This window comes from Dryobates pubescens, chromosome 22, assembly GCF_014839835.1.
Source record: "Dryobates pubescens isolate bDryPub1 chromosome 22, bDryPub1.pri, whole genome shotgun sequence".
NCBI lineage: Eukaryota > Metazoa > Chordata > Aves > Piciformes > Picidae > Dryobates > Dryobates pubescens.
The window spans coordinates 10,893,219-10,913,287 of record NC_071633.1 but is presented as its reverse complement, the minus strand read 5'-3'; the positions used below and the strand labels follow the sequence as shown (position 1 = coordinate 10,913,287).

Genomic DNA, 20,069 nt, shown 5'->3' with positions numbered 1-20,069 from the left:
AGTAGTGAGTTGGTACCTCTACTAAGTATTAGCCCCTTTCTTTCTGTGTGAAGATGCATGCTTCTCACATCACGTCAGTAGGAGAGCTGTTACGTGATTGCCTTGGAGGTAACAAGATGTAGCTGGAAAACTTCATACTGTCTATGGAAGTGCAGATTATTTGCTGTGGTACAATAGGTTACATTCCATTCTAATCCTGTTCCAAAATGAAACAAACTAATACAAATACATTTAAAGGGGATACTGTACAGGATTTGTAATACAAACAGAACATAATTGTCACTGTATCCCTTGAGGTGGTTTTGGCAGAGTTTTAGCATACACACCCCAAAAAAGGGTCTGGAAGAATCCGAAATCTGAAGGCAGAAAAGCACAAGTGGAGCAGTTTGTTCATATCCCAACATGCCAAAAGATAACAAGGCTGACAAAAAATAGTTGTTTCATAAACATAGGAATCAGAATGCCAGACCCTGCAGAAGACGCAGACAGCTGTCCTCACTGGATCACGCCAGTTGGCCTATCGTGCTATGAAGCCTGCTGCTGTAGAGTGCCAAACACTCTAGAAGGTGTGAGACACCTCTCTTACAAGAGCATCCCTCACCAGGACAGCTGGGGAATATTTTCTAAGCAATTAGCCTTACAGCAGTTGGTTTGTCTTGAGGCAGAGAAGTTTATAACAATTTTAGTTTTCTTATGGTTCTATATTACACAGGAATGTTTGCCAAAAACTCTGTGTAGTTCCCAAGCTACAGTCATTACATTTGACAGAACTTGAGTCAGAAATGGGATTAATCAGAGGAGATGTGGTACACTCCTCTGATATAAAAATCCATTTTAGAGCTCAAGCCTCTGGCATATAAACAGTGACTGCAGAACTTGCCCACTCCCTGTTGCCTGTACAAACTTTGTGTTTGCATACCTCAAATGAGAAAGGAGGCACACGACTGTGAATAGAAACACCCTGAGGTACACATTGGCAAGGCTGTTCCACCCATGCTCCGACATTTGCAAGGAACAAGAAATGGTTAGGCTTGTGAGCACTTCCGAACCATAGGGAGAAGGCACTTCAGGTACTGACCCCAATTCCACCATTTCTCCTAGCAAGACAGAAGGAGGTTGCAGGATCCACATAACAGTAGATCTCCACTAGCTTTACCAGGTCCCCAGACAGAGAAATACTGAGATGTTTCTCTGCAGCTTCCAACATCCTCTTCCTAAGCCCCAGACTGTGCTAGTTTTGCTCTCAGAAGGCACAGAAAGGGACGCATTGGTAAAGTACATTGGTAGCACTCCACTTTCCCCACAGCAGGGTAGGCTGTGCCAGAGAGATGAGACACATCAGCTCCTATATGTCAGGCTTTGGAACCAGATGAAACATCCTGAATCAAGTGATCTAATTATTAGATTGGCAAGACAGTATTTATTTTTCCCTTTTAAATTTTTTTTTTTAATGCTATCTGGTTGATTGATTTTTGCCATAGTCAGTGGAGAATAAAAACAACCTCCAATGCTGTCTTTCAGAAGACCATTTATATACAAGTGTGTAGTACTGATTTAATTTTGCTCCTGGTATTTCCTACTATGCTAACCTGTCTTCTGCACCAGCTGAAATTCAGTGTTCTATTTTTGTGTTGCTTTTAATGCAAGGTGGATTTCACTGACCTGTGTAAATAAAAAGCCTTCATTGACAAACTGATTCAACATTTGTGTGTATACATCTTTTGTGTTGTGGCTGATGATTTCAGTCTCAGCCTGGTCCAGAATCAGCTGTTTGGCATCTCACAAATATGAGCTCTGCATGTTTCCAAACTTGCTAACCTTTCCAGAAATATAAAAGTCTTAAGCTACCTCTACCTGGTAGAGTGAAAACATTCTATAATTTAATTCTAGCCAACATTTTCTAAGGTTTTGTAGGGTTTTCCCCCAAAATATACCTTCTCATCCTTTTAAATCACAACACATTACAAAGTAACTGAATTGTACTGCTGCCCTATATCTTGTTATGCTAATTTTCACCAGCAAGAATACCTTCTAGGTGCTCCACTCATTTCCCTCTGAATCACTCCCTCACCAGCTCTAGATTTACTGCAGCACAAGCCTCATTGACATTTTCTTTCCACATACAAACTCTGTTGTGGCCCACTGCTGTGTTACACAGAGCGAGTCTCTGCGATGCTACCTATGGCAAATACCACCCACAGAACTGATAAACAAGGTTTCTGTTCTGTTAGTTTAAAGGAAACCTCTTACAAATAGAGGAACCACACACAGCAATACCTCCCAGATACAGCATCTGCTGTCTGCACGACAAGGAGCTTTCCCATAGACAAAGAGCAGGGCAAGAGCCGGGTCAGGTACAGGCAGCATGCAGGATGGAGGGAGCTTGGAAAGATGGGAAGTCATGCCAAAGAGGGAAGGAAGGGGAAAGTTCAGAGTCCCTTTCTCACAGGTGTACCTCTTTTCAGCTTTGCAATGTTGCTCCATTTTGCACAGAAAGTACACAAAAGGCTCCTGCAGCATCCAATATTCATATAAGCTCTCCAGCTGAGTGTAGGCAACTATCATTTATCAATGACAATGCAGTTTATCAGGCGACCAGTGATTTTCCAGGTGATGAGACAAAACTGCTTGGTAGGCTGAGTCTGGTCCCCACATCACCACTTGACCGCTCCCAGTCACAAGGACTGAAAAGGAGCCTGGGAACCAAGCTTGAACCAGTCAGCTTACTGCACGGTCCTGAGCAAATGGTATCACAGCATCACAGTATAACTAAGGTTGGAAGAGACCCCAAGGATCATCAAGTCCAACCTGTCTCAGTAGACCTCACGACTGGACCATGGCACCAAGTGCCACGTCCAATCTCCTCTTGAACACTCCTCTTGAATGATGGCACGTCCTGCACTACTGTTGCCCTCCAACTCAGCAGGGTGGCTTATTTACCTACATCACAGACCTGCTGCAGACTACTCAGTGCTGGCAGAGTACTTTGGAGATGTAAGCAGCTGTCCAAGAGAGAAATGCAACCCACAAATGTTTAGAAATACCACATTTGCCTTTGTTTGCAGTGTTACAGTATTTTGGATTCTGCTTGAAAGCACGTACTATAAAGAATGTAAAAAGTAAGTGCATGCACAAGAAACTTTCCACATCCTTAGGAATTGCCATGAGTTGGGATCTGTTTGATTGAGGCAGGCACTGCAAGTTCTTATTTCACCTGAGCTCTGTACAGTTCCAAATTTCAAATGGGTAACTTCATTTTCTTTTAAAACCATAAGAGACACCTTCAAAGTTCAGGTTACATCTTTGAGGTATTGTTTAACAGAATTCTGCTTTTTGAGGTGAAGGTGATGTACTTACCAGCAGCCTCCTACAATAACCAAACCGCCTGCTCCCATCCTCCCCAGTCAGCATGAAAGAGAAGGTCTCACTAGAAGAAAATAAATTACCCAGATCTTACTCTCAGAAATAAAGCATAGCTAAGAGGTAGATCATTTGGAAAGGGATACTGCCTTATCCAGGGAGAGATTCTACCCACTGGAAGGTCTTCTTTCCCCCTGCCCATCATCTGGATATGTTCTGTGGACAAATTCCACCATCAGTACAGAAAAAATACCCACACAGCTGTGGACAATCCAGCTATCTTATTGTAAGATGAGATGAGTGCAGAATGTCAGTGACTTCTTAGTCCCTTTCTGTTGCAAAAGCAACACAAGAACCAGGTTTTGAGGGCAGTGTTCAAATACTGTATGTCCCTTATTGAGCCAAATGAAGAAGTATCCTGCAATTTTAGACAAGCACTCAGGGACAAGCACTAGGACAGGTGCTGGGCAGGGCCCTGTCCCTTTTGAGATTTATTTTAAATAATTCCATTTATGCTTTTGGGTTTAGCACTGAGAGGAACCTTCAAATCTCAGTGCCTCAGCCACATCAGCCTGTGAGGCAGGCAGAACAAGGAAGAAAAATAATGCAACACTTTACAAAAAAAAGAATAAAATAATTAAATACAGCTGCTTGAGCCTGAAGTGGCCAAGACTCAAACTGCTGCTTCCTTAATTGGGCATTGGCAAGCCTGTGGCTGCTCCAGATGCACTCCATCAGCACTGCAGCAGAGGAGCAGCAGAAGGTTTACCTGTTGTATTCAGAGACAGGGAGCCAGTCCTTGGCATCAGGAAAGCAGAACTGAGGGATAGCCTTGAGCCGCTCCTCCGCCTCACGCATTTGCTTGGTTGGTCTTTCTAGCTGCAGGACAGGCAAGTGAGGCTCAGTCAGTTCCTGGTAGTGACAGCTGCACAGCACCTCTCAGGAGAGGGGATTACTAATGAGCTCTGAGGAGCAAGGGGCCATCAGCTTGTCCTTTATTTGTGCTTGACAGTGAGGTATGACCCCGGGACAGGTTTATGGATACTACTACAACAGAAGTAATCACTGCTAGGTTTATAAACAAAAAATTGAAGTATATATTTAATTGCCCCAAACTCTCTTGTTGCACAATGGCCACTTAAAATGCTCAAATTCCTTTCTACTGCAAGAGCACAAGAGACATGCCATAGATCAGCAAAAATCTTTCCACTGACTTCAGTGAGTTTTGGAACAAGTCCTAATATAGCCAAAATAAGTTTAAAATTAAATGCTTAGAAATTGAATTTCGACACAGTCTTTATAAAGCACCTACTGCCATGCCAAATTCTCCAGCACTGGAAAAGATAAACTGGCAAACAGGGAAATCTTTCAATTGCCTTTTCTATGGTCTTCACTTTGTAACAGAACACTGAAACAATTATGAATCACAGAATGTTAGAGGCTGGAAGGGACCTCGAAAGATCCTCCAGTCCAACCCCCCTGCCAGAGCAGGATCACCTCTACCAGAGTACACAGGAATGCATCCAGATGGGTTTTGAATATTTGCAGAGAGGGAGACTCCACAACCCACCCTGGGCAGCCTGTTCCAGTGTCCCATAACCCTCACAGTGAAAAAATTCTATTCGTTTTCACACTTATTCACTTATTTGATCTTACAAGATCAAGAATTTTCATTTTACCTTGGGAAACTGATATGTCACTTCTGGGAGGTAAGTGTTTTTAGAGGGCTTCTTTTTCAGTGACACTACCACAAAATACTCAAATAACTCCCGTTCCTGCCATTCAATCAGCTCCAGTTCCAGGGTTCGGTAACTTGGAGCCCTCTTCAGCATTGACTGGATGTGTACTAGACGCTGAGTGTGAGCTAGCATTTTAAAACAAAAAGAAAAAAAGAGACAGATCATTACCTGAAACTGTAATATGTAAGGCCACAGCCATTCTCAAGGCCTTTCAATTCATTAGTGTACTATTCCAAGCATGTTCTCCTTTCAAAAGCAAACCTTCACACTGTAGTCTCCCTCACTAATCACACCCATAAATCAAAACTCTCTCCAAGTATTGAAGTGATGGGACAGTAAGTCACTGAAATAATTTGCAGTTCGTAATTGTTACCCTGCCAAAAGTCTGCTTTTTCCTCACATGAAAAACTAGATTATCAGCCCTGATGTGGGTGTGCACTGCGGCCTCCAGGGTGACACATCTCAGGTCTGACTTGAATCTGGTTTACATTGATGAAAAACAGTTGTGTGACCTGTCCTTACATGGCACAGCTTTATACTAAGAACCACTGAAGGTGTGTTTTCTCCTTTTCTGGAGCACAGGCAGTGTTCCATGGCTTGTACAGACTATCTCCAGGGAAGGGGAAAGGAAAGGAATGAGGTAGAAATTGCCTGCTCTGAGATTGCTTTGCTTGTGCCAATTTGACTGAGGGACAACCTTAGATTCATGGACATGTCCAGTCCTGATTAAAAGGTATGCCTTTACTCAGTGAATTGTCACTAGAGGTCAATGGCAACTAGTTCAGTAACACCATTACCAGTTCTGGCAGACCAATAATGGGAAATAGCCGAGTAAAATCAGCTTCCTGTGTGCTGTTCCCCACCTCTTCACAACAGGATCTCTGTGCAATGGCAAATTCATTATTGGCAGCACATGACAATCTTTTAAAGGCTATATCCACTGACACTGTCCACAGTCTGCAGAAGGCAGACTGTCCCTTGTGGCAGGGAAATATGTTACAAGCACTTGATCACAGCAGTAATTAACTGACAGAAAGAAAAGGAAACCCCTTGATGACCAGCCATCACACAATTGCTTCAACGCAGAAATTTAGTCTTGATAGAACACTTGGGGCTTGGCATGACCAGCCATCATACAATTGCTTCAACACAGAAATTTAGTCTTGATAGAACACTTGGGGCTTGGCATGACTGCACAGCTAGGAAAGCTAAATCCCAAGAAATAACCTGCCTTGTCCTGCCTTGAAACAGCCACAGACTGCTGGCCCGTGCTTCATATTTGCAAGAGGTGAGACCAAAGAGCCCCCTCTACCCTAATGGGTGAGAACTCAGTGAATCTTGTCATGCTATACGTGACAACTGGATCTTTGGCTCAGGATGCCCTGAGAGCATCAATGTAACTAGAAGGTCACACAGATGCAATTGGTTAGGGAGCCATCAGAATGAAGATTCTCTATTCCATAACAATGAGGGGGAAATGCTTCCCAGTTTCCAGTGACATCAGAATATCCTCCCAATAAAAAGAGAGAGGCCAGGCCCTATCTGTCATAGGCTATGAGTAAGCAAAAGAGACCCTTATATTTTTTGACACAAAGAGAAATAGATCTGAAAGAGCTTTTGGTCTGGTACCTGTCTACAAAAGAGCAATGAGTCTTTTTCTACACATCACTGTACAACGTTGCATACAGCCTGTTTTGGGTGGTCTTACCAACACCAAACATTTTCCTTCAGACAATTTTTTCCAGCAAGTTTTGCTGCATGAACAGTAAGCAGATGACATCTGCAGTAGATAGAAAAGCTTGGCCCTTATCTTATAACCACAGTGCAGCACCTCTGGGGTTTGTCCCCCGTCACTACCAACACAAAAGGTTTTTAGTAATAAAATCTGTTGTTGCTGCCTTCAGGTTTTTTTACAGTTCTGTGTATCAGGACTCTTGAAAAGGAAGGACTAATGCATTGGCCTGGCTCAAGCAGAGTTTGTGCAGGTGCTGTGCACTGATAAAGGAATTTCTACAATTTGGAGACTGCAGACTTATAAAAGAGCATAAGAATAACTACACTGGATTAGACCCAAAGTCTTGCCCCCAATAGCAGCTAGCAGTAAACACTTAAAGCAATGCATGAGTAAGGAGAGAGCATATTTATCCAATCTCATCCCTCTAAGTCTGCACCCAGTAGTCAGTCTGGAAAACATCAGCATCTGAGAAATGGCTGACAAAGCAAATCTATCAAAGGTCCTGTTCTTCATTATATGACACAGTTGCCAAATCCTTGTTAGATCCTCACAGCTCATTTTGTCCTTGCTTTCCACATTCATGCTCCTGTGTTGGAAACCATGAGCTCTGCAGTAAGGAGTTAGTATAGTTCAGGCATGAAAATAAAGGCCATGGACAGGAACAACATGCAGTAGGAGGAGAATGTACTTTGATAAGGTCTGTGACAGTGGCTGACTACAAGTTATTGAAAGCTGATCCCTTACCTTTAAACCTGTCATCTGAGTCACTCTCACTCTCGCTGTTGTCATCTGCAGGAGAGATAGAAGGATCAGTTAATGCAAAACCAAAGCAAACAAACTTGGTTTAGTGTGGTGCAACTGGGAAAAATCGTGTCTCACACTGAGCCTTGTGATCCATGCATGCTCTCTCCTCAGTTTTAAAATATCTTGGAACAAGCAGTTCAAATAGCTCTTTAGATTGTGTTTTGCTTGGAATAAGCTTCCATTTTGCTTAGACTAAGGGCTTTGTTTTGATGAAACTGCGAAATTCATTCTCCATTAGAGCAACTGGTTGCACTGAACCTCCTGCCTCCCCTCCATTTATGCTAAGCTACAGAGATGAATATGACATTTGGAAAAAGGATTTTAACTCTCCCACTTCTTTTGCAGACTTCATTTTATTTTTTGTAGAGAAAAAAAAAAAATACAAACACACACCACCACCCCCAAAAAAAAAAACCCCAAACCCCAAACAAAAACATTATGCAGCCCTTGAGAAGCCAGAGGAAACCTTATCAGCTTTGTCTCTCTGGGCAACTTTTTCAACCACCAGAGCTCACCAAAGTGAGTGAGAATAATATGCAAAAGTAATCTTATGACAAGATGTATTACTTGCATTCAGGCTGTAGTCCTATTAGAAACATGGCCTGCATTTCTTTTTGGACCCTGCTTTTTCAGCAGCAGTCTGAAGTGCAGTCTGAGCTATGTTCACATGCCAGGACAAAAAGCATGAATTAATTATAAGGTCAAGACTGCGATTTCTGGACAAAACTCACAGTAGCAAATTACTGAAAGGGTGAAATAAAGAAGCAACTGATCATGGGATTGGTAGCACAAACAATGCTGTTACTCTCCTTCATTTTAAGCTCATCCCCATTTTGTTCTCCTGTAGACAGAAAGTTTTCACTGTCCTCTGAAGCAAGTTCTAACCGAAGTAGAGCCTGATGTAGATGTGGAGGAAAGAAGGGAATCTGTTAATACTGTGACATTCAAGTGGATTTGATGATGTGACACTTGAGTCATACCTCGTAGGGATGCTGTCTCAATATTTGACATAGAAAGTTTCTTCAGTCGTTTTTTTCCTCTCTTTGCACTGTAGATGGAATTGATTCTTTGGACAAGCTGCAAAATAAGAAAGTGAGGAATCAGTAAGACAAAAGACACTTCTACCAGGACACTTTGAATTAATCTATCCAAACAAAGAGTTTGGCCACAGATGATAAGCCAGCTAAATCAACCAAAGCCTTTACTATTTCCAAGTGCATTTCTTATCTCTCTTATTTTGAATCCCATTTGTTTGAAAGGTATATTGAATCTCAATCCTTTACCTATGGATATTTTGTTTAAATAGCTCAGAAATGTAAATCTCATTTTCAAAAGTCTTGTCAGTGTCTGCAATAAAAGCATGAGCCTGAGAATTTGCAGGTAGATGTTATCCTCTACCACCTCATTCTTCTCTCTTTGTGCTGTTTTTTGTTTGCTTCTTACTTGCAGTAACAGTAACCCATTAGCCATATCCAATCTTGCCACACTCTCATGGACCTTAAGACCATATTCTGAATTTGGATAGAAGATATCCAAATTCAGTGTTAGCACCTCTCTTGAATTGAGATTTTAGTGTGTTCAAGTAAGCACAGAAGCAAGGTCTTTTGCACAGGTGCCCTATCCTCAGCATAAGCCTGATCACCTGCCAGTACCTTTGGGATCCTCCTGGCCCGCCGTGTAGACAGCAGCTCGCTTGCGGTACTCAGGCTGTCCTCATTGAGGCTGGAAGGGGAAGAGGGAATGCCAAGCTGAGCCAGCAGCAGCATGTCATCATGGCTGTGCCGCTTGGGCAGCCGTGGTAAGCGGTGGCTCTTCCTCTCTGACCAGTTCCCAATGCGCAGAGACTGGCTGCTGGGCTTCGAAGGTAGCTGCAGGAACAAGAACAGCTTGAGCTCTCTCTCTAATCAGCAACACTTAGTGCAGAAGCAGCTCTCTGTGAGTGGTGGCCTCACAAGGACATTAAGCCAGGTGAGCCACTGCTCTGCAGGACATGCACTAAGAGATGGTTTAAGGTCAAAACGAAGGGACAGGGATCACTACGTAAGGCTTGTTCTAAAACAATAGAATGTTTGGCTTTGGTGCATTCCTGTGCAACTACATTGAAATTGCCTTTTATATCCTAGAGAAAGGAAGTAGAAAATCAAACTTGCCGTATTTCCTTGGTATTAAGATATTCTTAGATCTGCCAACATGCAGAGGCATAGTTACAGTTTGTCCTGCATTCCCAAAGAATTCCTTTTGAAACATGAAACTGTTTTCATTGCAGAGGGAAGGAAAAGTCTTATTAACAAGATTAGACACCAAGTAAAAGCTACATTTAGAAAATGGGAGATCTTTTGGAGCAGTCCTTTGAGCAGCTCTGTCCAGCTCTCAGGAAGGCAAACTGGCAAGGCCAGGTCCCTGCCTTCTCCCAAACACAAACGCTGTGAGAAGCTTAACCAGCATGTCTAGAAAATGTATTATGTCAAATAGCTGTCAATATTCTATCAGCAGTATTACAAGCTGTAAACCTGGAGGTAATAAATGTCCCATTTGTTCTGCTTGGAGGGCTTACCTATTACAGCACCACTATCTGGGGGTAAGCATAGGAGTTTCTGTATGCATTTTGCATCACAAATACAATGTCATCAGTAAAACTGTCTTTTTATCTCTGATGACTTCAAAACCTGAAAATAATGAATGGGAAAGGGGAAGATACAGTGGAGTTCAAACTGACCACAAACCAGTGTTTCTGAGGTCTCTGCTTACCGCAGGTTAGCATGCCAGGAAAATCTGCAGCAGTCTATACTTTAATGAAATCGGTTCTTTTTGAAGATGATTGCTGCCACTTTGCTGACCTTCTGATCTCTTCCATCTTGTTTGTCATCATCCATGACCAAAAAGTCATGTTGCTAATCCAGCTATGTTGCTATGATGGAAAAACTGGGTGATAAATCATTGCCAAAGCTCTCATTCCTCAGGAAACTGAGAGTTTTCTATTTCTGGTCATTGGAGAATTACCCAGGCCCATAGCTGACCTGCACTGAGTGTCTCTCCACTTTAAATATCAGCACAATGACAGTGCAGTTATGGCAGGACTGACTCCTGGCAGGAAACTCCTGGCAATATGTCAAAAACAGGCTGCCAGAAAAGATAGCCCTGTTACAAAGATACCGGAGAGTACTTATTTACTGAGCAATTTTAAAGAAGCCATTTTAATCTGTATATTCTTTTGTGTTTTACAGTGAACAGTGTTTTCCTATGGACCTGGATGTTTCCTGCCCTGGTGATATATACTGTTGGATCCTCTAGATGCTGCACAATTCCTTTTAACAGCCAAAGTAATAGTTATGCAGAGTATGTCTTATACTAGGAGATCATCTTCATGGCTGCAGTTTCTGTTTGTCCTTACTCTGCTGGATTACTAATTTCCCCTTGTTCCCTTTTCAGTAGCTTTGCTGAAAATGCTCCTGGTTTACAAATTATCTACTAGGTGTACACTATGAATCCTGGTGATATTTCTCTTGTCTCTTAGGCTGTGATGTTCACATGCACACAAAAGCCAGAAGATATATCCAGTATTGTTCTACATCTTTTTACAAAACAAAAATGTAAATTGTTGTGACCTCTTGTTCAGCTGCAAACTCCCTGTTGATTCCATGCAAAATAAAGTTCCTTCAAAAAACACTTTGAATCTCAAAATTCAGTATGTGATGAAACATATTTTTTCCTTATGAACACAACAGTCCCATAAACAACAAAGCAACCTGGTGTTTCACAGCATTCACAAAAAACAGACTGCTTTGGAAAATTCACTGCAGAATGGAAAGTGTGCAGAGCTCCTGGTCTTTATGTTGTGAACACAAGGTATACAGCCTTGTTAAATGCAAACACTCAGGTTTTTCTGATTATTTTATTATTAAATTATTTACTGAGGGGAGCACTCTTGGCTATCTCCATTTTACAATAAAGCATGCCAGGCTACATACTTCACAAGAACAAAGTCACAACAGGCCTCACGTAACAACATGCTGGCAAGAATAAGCAGCTTTTTTTCTCCCCTCCTGTCCCAACTAAAAGCCCAGCAGCAAACACAGAGACAATTCACAAGGAGATGCAGCCAAACAAATAATTCAGGATCAGATCCAGCTCACGAACAACCGGTGGAAGGATTCTGCTTTAAGTCATCAGGCCATAGCCAGCACAAAGAGGCCACCAGGTTCTGCAGTGCAGCGCTGAGAAGCCGAGCCACAGCTGCCAAGAGCACCGCCAGCACTGATTTATGCATTTGCTCACTCTTTTATACCAGATATTCCTCCTCCTTCAGCAGGGCTGCTCTTCCTCCTATGCTACGACTGATTTTCTTGCTAAAGCTTTACACAAGCCTCAAGCACCCAGAGAGGGAGGCTGTGTCGCAGTTACCTGGGGAGGTGATGTGTATTTCCTGTCCTGCGGTGTCCACATCCTGTGCAAAGAATCTAGGGAATTCTCGGAGAGCTGATGGGATTTTCGGCCCGCGTGACGGCCTTTCAGCTCCACATCCTCGTACGGGTTTTCCTTGGGTGACTCGCCTGCACGGTTTGGGTTTTGGTTTTTTTTTTAGGAAAAGAAAAACAGACAGGAATGTTAAGTTAAAAAAAAAATAAAAAATAATTAAAAAAAAAAAATCACGTGAACCAAGTGAAAGGCTTTTAGAAAAGCTCCTCGGCTTTCAGCATGACTCATCCCTCTAGCTGCAGCTGGAAGTATTTGGAGAAGAACTTGGCTATGAGGTCGACAAGTTTCTTTGGGGTTTTTTCACTGCCCTTTTTTTTTTTTCTTCTTCTTCAATAAAATGCAAAGGTTTCACAAGATGTGCTTCTGAGCATCCACAGCTGTGGAAAATTTATTGATATATAAAAACTAAGGCGCAGAACTACTTTAAAGTGTATCACTAGAATTTATACATCTATAGCAGCCACTCAGAGGGTGAAGTGCATAGCAATAAATGTTCTCAACATACCAGCCTTACACACAATAAGACAACTTTTATTTGATGCTACCTTCATCTTTTTCTTCCCCTGAAAGAATGCAAAGAAAGAATAAACACTTCAGCTCAACAGTGCCAGGAGAGAAGATTAGAAGTGTAAAAGAAGAGGGAAGAATTTCTGCACCAGCCATACCGCATCCTCAAGGCAGTCTTTAAAACACATCATGCCTTCTAATTAAGCAGCTATCCATTTCAATTTATGTGCAACTAATATCTCCCAGCAGAATCTCATCCTGCCAGTAATACATAAAGGCTTGAACAGTTAATCACCAAATATGACATAAATGAATAGTACATCAAAAAGAAGACTGCAGTCTTTGAAAATTTAGCATTTGAAAACAAGAATGAAAATGGAGAGTCCAGATTTAAGTGAGATCCAATACCCTTCAGCAGCCTAAGGGCCAGTGGAATAACCCACCCTCTTCTCAAAACTCCTAAACTCATTAAAACCCTCACTAAGCTAAGAAGCATGAAGATGAATGAATGCTACCAGTAGAATGAACATTTTGTATGCATTTCTTCAGACAGTTCATAATCACTAACCAGAATCACCTGTAGAATTTGAACACAGGGTTATCCCAGTTTTTCAACCACATTACACAGAAAATTATCCCAAAGAACCAAAGAAAGTAATCTACTCAAAATCAAGACCTGCATTTGCAGAAACTTGAAACATGAAGGAAGTTTAAAGCTTTTGAACCAACTTGCTTTTGGTTTTATATCTAAAGATGACTCTAAAGCTTATGGCTTTAGTGCAATACATATTGCAATACAAGCTACTGAATACAAGAAATTTGGATTTTACTATGTACTGTGTCATTTAAGAATTGAGGGCAGAAAGCTCTAGCATAGGGTTTTATTCACACTGTTACAGAAAACATTCACTGCTGTTACAAAGATGACAGTTCAGGTATAGGTGTTTTAAATGAAAGCAAAGCCTGCACTAATGCCCATCTTGTTGGACTGATTTTGTTTTCTTGGGGTAGGGTGGGGAGGTTAGACAGTGTCTTACATTTCCTCATTCTACAAAAGAAAACAAAAGCATCTCGTGTTTTTACTTCATGTTTAAGCCTGGAAGCATGAGACTGGTTGATTCATTAATTCTGGTGACCAGAGCTTTTGCTTAGCAAGCTCACGTATTCACAATATGAGTGAAAAATACAGTTTTGCTTCAGTAGGGCATCGTACTGAGATTTCCAGTCAAATAAAAGCACAGGAGTGAATGTATCAGCTTTGTTTTAATTAGAAGCCTCAATAACTGCTGCTCTTGAGGAATGTTTGAATTGGCAATCCCCACTTATTATTTTATCCAGTGGGAATCTGATTCTAGAAGGCTGCACTATCATTATAGTCAACCCACAAGTCACGTGGAGAGAACACCTTCAGGTGTATGGGGTACTGAGAAGAAAGAGCTTTTGATGAGTACAATGAACAGGATACAGCTTAAGCAAAAATTATTACTAAAAAATAAAAATGTTGCAAATGTCCTGGGAGGACTATGGAATTGATTGATTCCCTCTGTAGGAAGAAACATAAATAGGCCTTGCACACTAATTCTGTTTCTCATAAACTCCAGAGTTCTAGATATGACAACCATAACAACAATAAATAGTCAACTTTGCAAAATGCTGTTACTTACTCTCAGCTAATTGGACTGTACTAGCATAATAAAATTTCTTGTAAGCCCAAGTCAAGTGTAGGTCAAGCAAGCATTTAATCCATTCTAAACAGATTTCAAAATACCCAGCTACATGAGGCAGTGCTTAAACATATGCTTCCTTGTGAAAAGAAATTTCAATGCATTCATCTGCCTAGCATCCAAACTCCTGAGAAGAAACAAGTCCATCAGTTGAAAAGAAACCTTTTTCAAAATGTAAAGCAATTAAAAGTTTTAGGGTGATTCTCTTTCCAAGACACAAAGTAAAACAGAATTCCTTGAACCCAGTTAAAAGTCAGCACTACTAATACTGACCTAAAATATTAAGTACAGAAACAGGACCAGAGAAGTCTTGGATGAGAGAAGAGGGAGGAGCGAGGAATTGTGAGCAGAGGCTGCTTTTCTGACTCATATTCTCTACCAAAAGAAAGCTTGGGCCAAATTCCTCTTCAGTGTAATGTGGAGGTCAGTGGAGACACTACAGCAATTTTAACCCTTTCCCTAGAGCTGAGAGAGCTTCTTGAGATGACTGATTTTCTGTTCAAGAACACTTGTTTCTTTTCTTTTTCTCATTTGCACAAATATCAGATTGTTTCAGGATGGGCTTGGGCTTTGTGTTATTATTTTTAAATAATGCCTTGAGGCCAGCTATGCCTCAATCATTCTTTTTCTTTTTATTTTTTTTTTCCCCCAAAGTATAATCTCCTCCACAACAGATCTCTGATAGTGAAATAGTTTGATCAATCCAAAACAATCTGGGCTTGCTGAAATGGCATTTGAACCGTGTATTTGGTTCAGTCAATGAACTAGATGAGATTATTTTTTGCAGGTCTTCAGCAATTTTCAAGCCTTGAAACCACCATTTTTTAGTATGTATGTTCCCCCTGGTAGATAAGCCACAAAAGACCACATAAACAAAAAGTGTATTTAGACAGACCAGACTAGTTCCTGTAGAAGTGACAAGAAACCAAAGACATCAAATAAGCTAAAGAGATGTGTGAAGATAGCCTGAACTGCCTTAGAGCAGCATTTAACCCCATCTGGCTGCACAGTGACTCTCTGCCATGAAAGAAAGACCTGTGAGCTGGTGGCCACCAGCAGGTGAGGATCCCACACCAGAGGAAGGCTCTGGAGAAGTGCTGCAATGGCAGCTGCTGCAGCACAAAAATGAGGAATATTTCCATATAGCTGGGCTGACTCAGAGACTCACAGCTTTGATCTCTGCATTTCTCCACACCACCATCACTTCTCTAGTCTAAAGCGAAGAATGATCACCATCTGCAAAGCTAGAGTGCTTTTGCATTCATTTGGATTTGCTGCAAAAGGAAACTACATTTACAGTGAAAGAGCAAGGAAACATCCTTGTTCCTTCCATATGGATGTCTCTATTGGAAGCCAAAAGAAAAAACATTACACAGTATAGAGGCCAGACTTTGTCTTAGTGACACTGATCTGACTGCCACACAAGACAACAGCAGACTATTGCCAGCTTCTAAGAAAGCTGAATCAGACCCTCAGAGTGCATATGGTCACATGAAATAGCAAGTCTTTAGCAAATACTGTCTCTGATCACCATCCCAGCTCCCAATTTTCTTTATAAGCATGTCTTGCAAGTTTCCCATTCTCTTGAGTTCTATCTGCCCAGCTGCTGAGTTCTCCCAGGACATTTACATACAGGCCCTTTATCTTCAGAAGACCTCACAGGCAATTTAATGATTGGCCCACAGGGGAAAGAAAACAAAAATTAGAAATAACTAGTGATCTTCAGAAAAGTCCTGAGGAATGCAGACCTTGAGTTTAAGCATCGATGAGTCCCCTTCAGCAGTTGCAATTCCTTACGCTGTGATGCTCTGCAAGCCAGGCCCACTGAGGCCTAAGGCAGCACACAATGTTCTCTGCTCAGCCTCTAACACGTGGCAAATGGGAAGCAGAGACAGGCTCAGCAGTCCTGTCTCACACTGAGAAAGGAGAGAAAAGTAAAGCTGAGGGAAAACAAGTAAAATGCAGGCAGACACTTCCCTGTAAATGGCAGAAAGCAGGGGAAATGCATAATTTCTTTCTAGATAGAAGAAATAATTACCAGAGGACTGAAGTGATTCCCTGACAGCTGATTATAACTCCTGCCTTTTGCACTGCCAGAAAGTGAGAGGAACTCAACAGCAGGTGTACAGCCAGGTAGGCAGAATCTGGACTGAATAACAAAATAGAAACGCTCAGTGGGCAGTCTGTAAAAACCTCTGATGCTGGTGGCACCTATACCCTCACCATTTTGCAGTGTTTCTGTAACAGACACAAGTCACAATATCAATTACTTTCAACGCATAATTCCTCTGGACTACCATTTTTGTGCTCTGTTCATTTCAGCCCCTAACATTCTGTGTTCTGTGATACGTAGATCTAGCCCAATTCCTCCAACTACGTAGATCTAGCCCAATTCCTCCAACTCACACATATTTGATGGACACAATGCCCTGCAGAGGATTAAGATAAAACAGAAATGGGCAAGGTACTTCAGGACATGGTTTAATGACCATGATGCTGTTAAGTTGGTGATTGGACTTGATCTTAGAGGTCTTTTCCAACCAAAACAGTTCTAGGACTCTACGGAAGAAGCCAGCAGAGAAGGGTGGTTGGCAAATTCTGCTTTTGCTGCTGTTGAAGAGGAATCAATGGGAATGAGCCTCTGAGTGCAAGCACTGCATGAGGGAACAGCACAGCATTCATGTGGTGTGCAGATTTACAACTTCCCAGCATCTGTGGGCACTGAAGTCCAAAGAACTGCAGAGTGATGGGAATCCAGGTGTGCTCATTGCAATGCATGTACATTACTCATTCATTTTATTCATAAAATTACACCAGATTCACACCACCAGTGCGGGGGAAACTCAGCCACTGGGATGTTTACGAGCTTGTTCAGATCAAATGGAAGAAAACCACAAAATCTCCACGCTCCCATAAAGTATCTGAGCTTAGATCTTTAGTACATCTTTCAACATCAAAGAAGCTGCAACTGCATCTCAGCTGAGGAATTTACCCCAGGAATCTGTAGAAAGAGGAACTACTTCAATATCAAATTACAGCTAAGATACATTTTAGGTGCTTTGGAAAGCCATTACACTCTTACAATCCTATCAGCTTAGTACCACGTTCTCAGAAAAGTAGAAGAGCATCTGCAACATGCAGAGAGAGAAGTCTAAAATGCAATCAGCCTTTTGAGTTCTGGTCCATGGAGTTTGTAGCCACCATCCTACCGTTTTTTTCTGAACTTCTACAGTTGTGCTTTACCTTGCAGTAAGTGGAAGAAGCACTACAGATACTTTCATCTCCCTGCTGTCTGCAAGTAATGCAAGAGCTTTGAGTTGTAATCACAATGAAGTATTAGATGGAGAAGAATTAACGTGGCTGATAAATGAGTAAGAAATTTCATGCTTCAAAAATCATGTGTGTGAAAACCTCTGATGAGCATCTATGAGCACACTACAGCATCAGCATGCCTAAACTACTTGTGCTTCACAGAAGTTCAACCCTGCTGACTTCAACAAAGTCTCTGAATTTAAACTAGAATTTGGGAGAGCAGTCTCATGATCATTCTACTCCTGTTTTACTAACCCTGCAGCATTGACTAGGAAACCAGGCAATAAAGCTGACAGGCTGTCAAAAGGAGCTCTAATGGATGGTGAGACAGAGTCTACAGAGAAAAAAAACAGGTCTAAATAAAGCATGAGATAATCATTAAAAATAAGTGAGATCCATGTATCCCAATGAAGCAACAAAGCAGCAGGCTGATGGTCTATAGGATCAGACAGCTAGGATATCTGCCCTTTTTTGACAGGCCCATGTGGATGCTGTTTCATTTAATGTGCTTTGGCTGCCATTATTCTACAGGATCTATTACTAAGTTTGTCACTTTTCAAAAAATCATGTGCCTTTTAGACTGTGAGAAACAGACTGGGGGTGTGGAGCATATGTCTCCTTGATCACTGCCTGCACCATTATTTTATATCAATCCAAGCTCTGTCTGTAGCTGATGACTACCCAGAGACCTCCTGGTAACAGTCTGACAGAAAACCCCAAATGTTTTCAGAGTAGTTTTCAGAGAAGTAACTTACACAACACTGCTGGCAGAGGTGCAGTCTCCAAGTTTGTTTCAGCCTCACAGCAGCCCAGCAATTCCATTTTCTCCCAGATTTGTACAACTCTTGTGATGTGAGATGATAATGTGACAGACAATAATGCAATACAAACGCATGACGGGCGATAATGTGGCATGTGATGATGGGATTTTACTGGAAAGATCAGCTTGCTCTCTTTCTAACCTTTTTTCACATTTACTGGAAAAAACTTTGTGAATGTTCTAATTTGAAAGCAATGTCAAGCTGCAACATCTTCCAACTGGACCTCGGTCATCATTTCTGAAGTTCTTGGCACACACAGTGGAAGGTTCAGTAAAACAGCTAAATCATCTCATTTGTTACATGACATGCACTATGTTCCATTTACATCAGAATTCAAAAAGACTAATCAGTTTAGGAGAAAAGAGGTGCCTTACCAGGAGGGATAAATGGAGTGACACACTCTTGTGGGCTCTACAGAGAAAGTTATGTCACTGACATTTCCTCCATGCTCAGGATTTTGCATGTAGGTCCCCACCTGCCTATTGCAACTGCTCAGGCACCCACTTAATAATACTGATTTGAGACTTACTGCTCCATTTCCTCTCTTGTGAAAGAAGCAGTTGTGCCAGTTACCTGAGATGTACACTTTTGACTATTTCTCTCCTGCCCAGGTTCTGTCCCTCGTTCACATCTGCCCCGGTTCACATTCCAGCTACTAGAGTTTCCTGGAGAGCATTCCCTCAGCCAGTGAAGATTTGATGGACTCCATCTTCCACAGCATATTCCAAAATGTCAGTTGAAAAAGTACCTGGATTTAATTAATAAAGAAGCCCCAAGATGCTGACTCTATTATCCACAAGGTTAAAGGAGGGACATAGGGCCTAGTGATCTACACAGCACTGGGACCTGCCACCAAGCAGTTCTAACAAGTTTTGGCACTGGGGACCTATTGTATCTTTGGCCCTCCACCTAACTTCTGGCATAGACCAGGCCTGGCTATACATAATATGACTTAAAAAACAGCAGAGAAGCAAGACCATGTTAGTCACAGATCTTCAGGGGGGAAAAGGCATTTTAATCACTTTCTTGGGGGGGAAGTTTTAAATGAGCACAGCTATAAGAGCAAATGGTTCTTGCTTGGACAAGGCAAATGGACCTGTGCAACATCAAACTAAACATTCTCAATCTATGATGCAACACACAGAGCCCAGCAATAGGTCTCCTACACATCTTTGTAGTGTACCCTTTACAAAAAGTCTCCACCTGTTCTTCTGCATCCAACACTCTCTCAGAAGTTACAGAGCAAGAAGGTTGGCCTTGTCAAGGGCTTCTTCCACTAGATTTAATTTCTGAACTGTAAGTGCAATTTCTCTTGCAAACACAAACTATCATTTACATGGTTTTACTAGATTTTCTCAAGGTAAACTTCATATTGTCCCTTAACCTTGCCTTCACATTACTCATTCAGCGTTTTTTGGTGATGATAACAAGTGCTTTCTTCTAGATGTCAGGTGAAAAATGCCTCAGAGACAGCAGGCCTGAAATAACAATGTAAAATCTCTCAACTGCATTTAGGGGAAGAGGCTGGAAAACTGAAACCATGTGGTGCATGTGACAAAAAATACTGCTGTCCACAAACACAGCAGAAGAG

At 41.7% G+C, this 20,069-nt stretch overlaps 1 protein-coding gene across 1 annotated transcript in view; it reads right to left on the bottom strand.

The window, feature by feature from the left end:
• DENND2B (DENN domain containing 2B) overlaps nt 1-20,069 on the bottom strand; it is a 124,733-nt gene that overhangs the window by 29,597 nt on the left and 75,067 nt on the right. Inside the window, exons 7-13 of the mRNA XM_054171666.1 lie at nt 12,040-12,188; nt 9,291-9,506; nt 8,619-8,715; nt 7,579-7,623; nt 5,040-5,224; nt 4,130-4,239; nt 3,358-3,427 (exon numbers count right to left, since the gene is read on the bottom strand). Coding sequence (XP_054027641.1) covers nt 3,358-3,427; nt 4,130-4,239; nt 5,040-5,224; nt 7,579-7,623; nt 8,619-8,715; nt 9,291-9,506; nt 12,040-12,188 — 872 coding nt within the window. The remainder of the gene's footprint in view (nt 1-3,357; nt 3,428-4,129; nt 4,240-5,039; nt 5,225-7,578; nt 7,624-8,618; nt 8,716-9,290; nt 9,507-12,039; nt 12,189-20,069) is intronic.